Here is a 7,261-nt window from a genome sequence, read left to right on the forward strand (position 1 = left end):
ATACTGAGTTAGTGTTGTTACATGATTCAAAATGCGAATACTCCACCGAACAGAGTCCTTTATAGCAAAATGGGCCATTGTTTTGAGTATTGCCCATTCACAAGTTTCCAAACATAATTAGGTCCAGGTTCAAGTCTGGACCTGGTCCTGTGGACCTGGGCTGTACCTGTACCAGAATTTTCTGTACCGGTACCCACCCCTACAATATACGACACAGACAACTTCATATTTCTGGTGGTTCGTACCTGAGGAATCCAGACACCATACAGGAGACTTCCGGATGCTCCCTGAGATAACGCTCATTACCTAACCTGGTCTGCACCTACAGTGATATACAAGAAAAACACAACTTTATATTCAGCAACATAAACTATGTTCATTACAAGCATGTTCATGGTTCTGAGTATGCCTGTGCAGCGACAGGAATTGTGAGTTGTTGGCATCCGTCTGTCTCGGAAGATAATGGTAGGCAGACGGGTTTTTAAGGCGACCCGTCTGCCTGGCCTGCACTTGGGTTTTTAAGGTGAAGGAGGGGTGTGCACGTCCTTCTCCACCCTCTCGTCCACTGGCGCACTAGTCCTACAGGGGCAACTGTATGCAACGTGTAAGACGGCCCCTTGCAGATGCAGGTTTGCTTATTGGAGTTTCCGTCTCCTAGGAGGACTTCCGACCAAGGATGCAAGGGGTTCCTCCTACCCCTGACTCATGTGTCATGGTGGGTGCGTCATGCCCGAACATGCCCCTATGGCCTTTTACCACCACAAAGGCCTGTCACTGCCACTAGCCGCAGCTAGGTACTCATTCACACCTGAGTTAAGTGGGGAAAGTCGTGTAAAGTGCCTTTCCCAAGGGCACAAGATCGGTGACACGGCAAGCGGATTTGAACCCCGGACCTCTCGGGCCTGAGACCAACGCGCTGACGATCGTGCCGCGCGGTCCCACAATTGTGAGTAATACGTCACAGTTGAAGGTCTCCGACGTTTTAACAGTTCTTGTCTGGATCATTGTCTTGGTTGATATAAAAATGTCCAGAAATGATTTGTTTAATATGATTATGCCTTTACCTTTGACATATTACCTGTAATTCCTGTCATCGCACATGCCTGCTTAGAACCATGAACTTGCTTATTGGTTAGATATAATATCAGTGAAAACAGCTGGTCTTAGCAGGAGCCAAACATATTTTCACCACGTCGAGCATCAAAGGCAAGGGAAATCTTGACCCACTGAAATGCCATTTCCTGCATTTTGAGGGGTAATGTATACTTTGCTGGTAGACTAAGCTACATCTCTATCTATATATTTTTTTTGGGGGGGGGGGGTCACTCATACACTCTCGATGGTTTGTCGTTCACTAAAATACATCTACAAACACGCTATGCTGCAAACTGAGGGATATATTCCCTTCCATAAAATCTATTTTTACAGACAGTGACACTATTGTACAAAGGTATACATATATGATGTCAGACTGCACTTTAATTGAATACGGGATTCTACAGGTCTGAATGCCTTATTTTCCGAAGACAGGATTCAGGTACAAAATTCTGTCAAGTTTATTATATCATGGGGAAGTGGTCAATGTTCAGAAAGAGGGTACAAAAATGTAACTTTAGTAGTAAAAGGGGGAGGGGGGAACTGTAGTGGAGGATCTAGATCTCAATCACAGCTAGTTCAGAATATGGTCAGTTCTGAGACATCCTACTCGCCACAGAGCTTTAGGACATCCCCTACCTTGAACTGATTGAGCTTGGCCTGTTGTTCCTCACTGAGAGCGCCTCGATCGAACGGTTCCATCCCCTGCGGAGGATCCCGCTGCGGTTTCGCCACACCTTCCGCCATCTTTGTTTTCCTCAACAACATCCAAACGCAAATAACAGCCAAGCTATGCCATATCAAAGAACTGTAATGTCTATATATCACTTCAGAAATCGTTATACATTCGACACTGGTTAAAGCAAATTCATAGCAGTTGTTACGAAACAAGCAAAACTATTTTAAGAAAATTTTAAACGGATTCCGTTTTGCAGCGGTGTACCTATGGTTTCAATGTACGCGCAAACAATGGAGGTAACCAAGGTAGCAGCCAGGTGAGGTATATGGGCAGATCACCTGGAATATTGTCCCAACGCGTGAGAAAATGATTGGAAAAGACTCAGGGTTTAAAGAAAGAAACCAATGCTTCTCTAGTCGATAATGGATATCACTTTTTTGTTGAACTACAAACAGAGCAAGCCCTTTGAATCGAACTTTTAAGAATCTTCAAGCAGATCCTACGGTGGCATATACTAGTAAGATAGTATCATAAGATGTCCAAGGAGGGGAGCCGGCTAATCAACACTCTTTGGCCGGCTTTTGTTTTCTTTTCCAGCTGCATGGTTGTACAAATATTGAACAAAACTTTACGGTATCCACTTTTGTATTCTATGTGTAACTAGTAGTATAAGCCCTTTCACAGAGGTCAGAACGCAGGGAAACCCTTTGACATACCACTATTACCTAGATACCTTTTGCTTCATTTTGTATCTTGCTTAATCTGCTTATGTTTTCGTTTTTGTATATACATATGTAAAGTGGTGGCGTGAATATAAGTAGATAAGTTGATTGCGCCACCACTACCTCTGTCTTGTCTGTCAAAGTGAATAAAACACGTAAAGCCTATTAAAGGCCTCGAAAAAGAAAACAGTCCTTATCATGGCCGTTGTTTCGATTTGCATAACAACGTCCGGCAGACGAGTTTTGTCTACTTTTTGTGGGCCTTTGCCTTTGACATATCACCTAGAATTCCTGTCGCCGCTCATGCGTCCTGCCTGATCTCTGTAAAAGCGCTTATTGTCAAAACTTCATCAGGCGTGTCGTTTGGACCGAGAACTTAAGCGTTGACTCAGCTAGTAAAACTTTGCAAAAGGTACTGGTGTCCGGTTTCTTTCCTAGAATTTCTACTGAGAATCGAACTGGGTAAGATAACCTTTTTTTTTTTCCTCTACGGAAGTTCCCCATTTGAAGAAAAGTCCTTAGGTCGGGTTCTTGTTCAATCATGAGTCTTCTTCTCTGTATTGTCCATCGGTAGATGTCATTTCACTTTGTTCGGATTTTACGGTCAAACAGTCTCAGATTTTTCCAAAAGTTGTTTGGAACCATAGAATTACAAATTCAATAATTTCGAATGTTCATATACGTTGACATGTCTTGTGACACTAGTTGATGCTATATAGCTAGTCATACGTTTTATTGTGGGCATTTCAAGTACTTCTAAGTATGAACTTTTCTCCAAGTACGTTTATAGTATGTTTGCATAGATCCATAGTGATCAACGTCAACGAAAGATGTTGACAGTGAAAGGTGTCGAGTGAGAAACCTTACACCAAGCACGTGGCTTAAGGCGTAATGCTTAAAGCTCCAGATTTCCAGTTGGTCGTCACGCAAATACACGTGCCATGACACAGCTATCTGTTGAGAAACGGTAAACAAGGCCTCTGGGTCGCCTTTGATTGAGGAGGAAATGATCACGAAATTTGGACTACGTGTGTATCCAGTCATGTACTGCCGCCATGTTTTACAATCATTTCTTTATGAAACACTATCGCCGAGAATATGTTTTGATAGCGTTTGTAAGTATGATTGTATGTATGTGGTTGAAGAACATAGCCACAAAAGCTATTGTTGGGTTATAAATTTTGTCATGAATATGGGTACTCTCTATGTGTTTAGGTCTTGTCCAATCTAAGAAATGATGAGATATTCTGGGCTCCTGGTAGCTGTCATTGGTACTGCAGTAGAACGTCCGGTTTTCCTATCTTGTGTCCTGGACTGATTTTCCTGGCCAATTTCCAAACTTTTTGCCTAACTTTACGATCCCTCCCCACGGTACCCCCACAGGAAGGCCTGGTGAAGGCTAGTACGACCGTACAGTGGCCTGAAGAACAAAAATTCAATTACTTCCGGCCCCTCAATGGCATGCCGACTGGTAAAATATTTAGCTAGGACGTGACCGCACCTGTGACCAATCAGAAGTAAAAGAAATGCAGTTATTTCCGCGTCCCTGTGTTAGGAGGAGCTAGGTAGAGCTATGAAGCCTTGGTAGTCCCTTTTGAGCCAATCCACACATCGACGGGGCTTGGAATCAGGTAGGGTCAATCTAGCACATATTGCCCTAGTTACTATGCTAGTTATGATGGGTGGATTTCAAATATCTATTGACTTGCTTTGATAAAATGCCACAAGTTAACTTTACTTTGCGCTTGAATTTCGATGATACATAATACGCTAGCGCCATGGCGACTACGGACTAGTATACTTTCCGTTCACTACGTTCGTATATACACCCCCATGAAACTGCCTTTCTGCCGTACCCGTAAATTTCTGCCGTACCCGCTAAAACTCTCCGCTGTACCCGTTAGTTTCCGCCGTACCATGTCCTTTTCTGCCGTACCCAATGGCCAATATCGCTCGGCGACAGGGCGTACTTATACACGAAAGTCTCATACACATACCCTGTACGGCAACGATACACGGTCACATACAGTACAGCCTATGCTCTTGGAAACATTCCGCCGGACTAACTCTCTGCTAATAGGTGGCGTTCTACAAATCTAATATGTTGAAGTTCAAGGTATAGTCTACAAAATATCTTAAAATGAGCTTAATATGCCGGCGCGTTCTCTTCAGCTAGTCTCGAATTTAACAGCTGTCGATGAACACGGTACTAGTGTCATCTGTATATGTGCCTTTAAAGAAAGATTATCCTAGGATAGCTACATTATCGTGAGTTCAGTTTAAGGAATGCTGTCAACAGATAATTAGTTTTCAGGTGCCGTTGTGAACTTCTTCGTTGATCCGTCACAAGGTCACCGTGATTTCCTGAACTGACAACAGTAATCTCACCAGAGCGTGATCGGTACGTTAAGGTGCCCTCTAACTAATCTCCAAGCAGATCCTACGGTGCCATAAGATAGTATCAAAGTGGCCAGGGACTATAGCCGGCTAAGGGAGTCAAACGGGCACCGGAGTGGAGTTTGATTCTTTACATTACGCACCGTGGATCTGGTTCGAGATTACCCTCTAACATGATTTCGCTTTTTGGATCGAAGTGAATACGTTTGAAAATGCTACGATTTCCTATCCTGTAATAACATCTACATCAAAGTCAACTAACAAATGACTACAATTAGTACACCACAATCATCAGTATATGAGAGAAAACTTTGATCCAAATTCATCGCTACCCAAAACTATGCTAACAACATGCAAATACTTATGGATGACAAACTACTACTATCCAATGCTAACGAGCAAGACCTTTCATTCATGCAAAAGTATCTCTTGCACATTGCAGCATATCTAGTACCAAATGACCTGTAAAGCTTTATGTACATTGCTTAGTGAAATAGGTAGATTAAGTGTTAGCTCAGATAAAGAAGTTCCAGATTATCATTTTTTAGACTGATCTATACATACGGTATAGTCGGAACTGTGATGAAATTGCGGTATATTAATACAATTGTGATTACATGGTTTATTGTGAATTTCAACATATTACTACAACCATTTTAAGTCGGGCATTGCATTTTATACACCAATGAGGCAAATATTTTTTTTCAATTTTATTCAATATAAGTTCCATAGGTGCTGATACTAGTATTTGAATACCAAAGAAAACTTTATATTCCTTATATATTCCTTAGATAAACCGCGTATAAATATAATGTCCACCTGCCCGTATATTTACAACTGTCTTAAGAAGCGAGAAGTTGAACCTGGACACACCAGTATGCATTAGTAACTGTATATATACATACGTAATAATAAATCACATTATTACACCACTGTAATGATACCAGTGCTTTATCACTATGAGTTAACTGGTAAGAGCATTAGCCTGTGTTTACACGATCTATCGCTGGCTGGGGTTAATGACCCCTTCCCCGAGTTGGCAACTGTACATGATATGCCGTCCGCTAGGAGCGCGATTTCAGTCAGGCTAATGAGAGCATTAAGCGTACAAACAAGTGCTTTAAAAAAGCTGGCATTTTGCCAAGGTTTGCGTGTGTACACGGTTTTTTTCTAGTTATTGGAATGTGCTGAAACTATTGTTTATATTAAATGGATGTAAAAAGGAAACAAGAACAATTTAAAATCACCCTCCCCTGGACTCGATCCCGGACCGTAGCTCTGCAAATCAGGCTGACGTCAGAGGTATTTGTGTAGTGACCCCTGAACCCGGAAGTCACTTCTCTGCATCATAGCGCACTTTTCAGAAAATGATATCTCAGCAATCGTTACCCCTGCTTTAACATTTTACATTGTCACGGTCTCCATAGTACATACTACAAATCTGGTAAGTTAGAAGGTCCAGTTCTTTTTCGATAATACAGGGCGATCAATGAAAAATCGTGGCAATTTCCATTTTCGCACTGGAAATCCTACTAATGATAGGGTTTCCAGTCGAAATTGTTTTGTACCCAGGGGAATCAGAACATTTGTGTTCCCTAATAGAGGGTGCTGATTTATGAATATACAGAACAAAAATCGGACCTTCCGTTCCAGAGATATGGCCCTTTAAAGTTGCTGGGCGGTGTCCGCAGGTGTGGCGCCAGGTGTGAAAATCGCATTTCTAATTAGCAATAATTAAGAAAGTAAAAACATTGTGCCACTCAAAAGTTCTTTTCTGCACAGTCCAAGTAGTATTTTGTAGCAATCAAGTAAAGATAAGGTGTTTATTTGCCTTTTTCTTTCACTACAGGTGAGGTCAACCTGCTGAAAATTAAGTTTTTTCAGCATGGCACAGCTGGAAAAGTGGCCAATTATTTCCAGATGACCCCTTTTGAAGAGCGATAATCAATTAACTGTTCATCCTATAACTAAGATATTTCAGATATTGGAAATATGTAGTAGATTCTCTTAACACAGTTTATTGCAGACATTCTAGAGACATGGTTACGAGATTATGTGTAATCAAAAATACTAATTTGTAACATATCTCAAAAGGTCAAAGGTCATCGGCACCTGTCACTTATATAAGTCCACATAAAAAATTACCTATCAACATTCTTCTCTATCTCAGTGACAAATATCACATGTTTAATATAACAGAATAGAAATAGTTTAGATAATTTCCACATCAATTATGCAAATTAGCTTCTGATTTGCATAATTAATATTCAATTACACGAAGCATCACTTAATCTATCTACGAGGGGTGATCAATAAGTTCTCGGCCTAACCCAGAAATAATAAGCACAACTCAAATTTGAGGCACAAC

At 41.3% G+C, this 7,261-nt stretch overlaps 2 protein-coding genes across 2 annotated transcripts in view; both read right to left on the bottom strand.

The window, feature by feature from the left end:
* Positions 1-208: 208 nt before the first annotated feature.
* Positions 209-1,907, bottom strand: LOC118418400 (RIIa domain-containing protein 1-like). Its single transcript, XM_035824284.1, has 2 exons — positions 1,735-1,907; positions 209-322 (listed from the first exon to the last, which is right to left on the bottom strand). Exons 1-2 carry the CDS (start codon positions 1,861-1,863, stop codon positions 224-226), a joined length of 228 nt encoding a protein of 75 aa, XP_035680177.1. The 5' UTR covers positions 1,864-1,907; the 3' UTR covers positions 209-223.
* Positions 1,908-4,374: 2,467 nt separating this feature from the next.
* Positions 4,375-7,261, bottom strand: part of LOC118418121 — a 7,533-nt gene continuing 4,646 nt past the window's right edge. Inside the window, exon 4 of the mRNA XM_035823952.1 lies at positions 4,375-4,494. Coding sequence (XP_035679845.1) covers positions 4,375-4,494 — 120 coding nt within the window. The remainder of the gene's footprint in view (positions 4,495-7,261) is intronic.

The sequence above is a fragment of the Branchiostoma floridae genome, chromosome 6 (genome assembly GCF_000003815.2).
Source record: "Branchiostoma floridae strain S238N-H82 chromosome 6, Bfl_VNyyK, whole genome shotgun sequence".
Taxonomy (NCBI): domain Eukaryota; kingdom Metazoa; phylum Chordata; class Leptocardii; order Amphioxiformes; family Branchiostomatidae; genus Branchiostoma; species Branchiostoma floridae.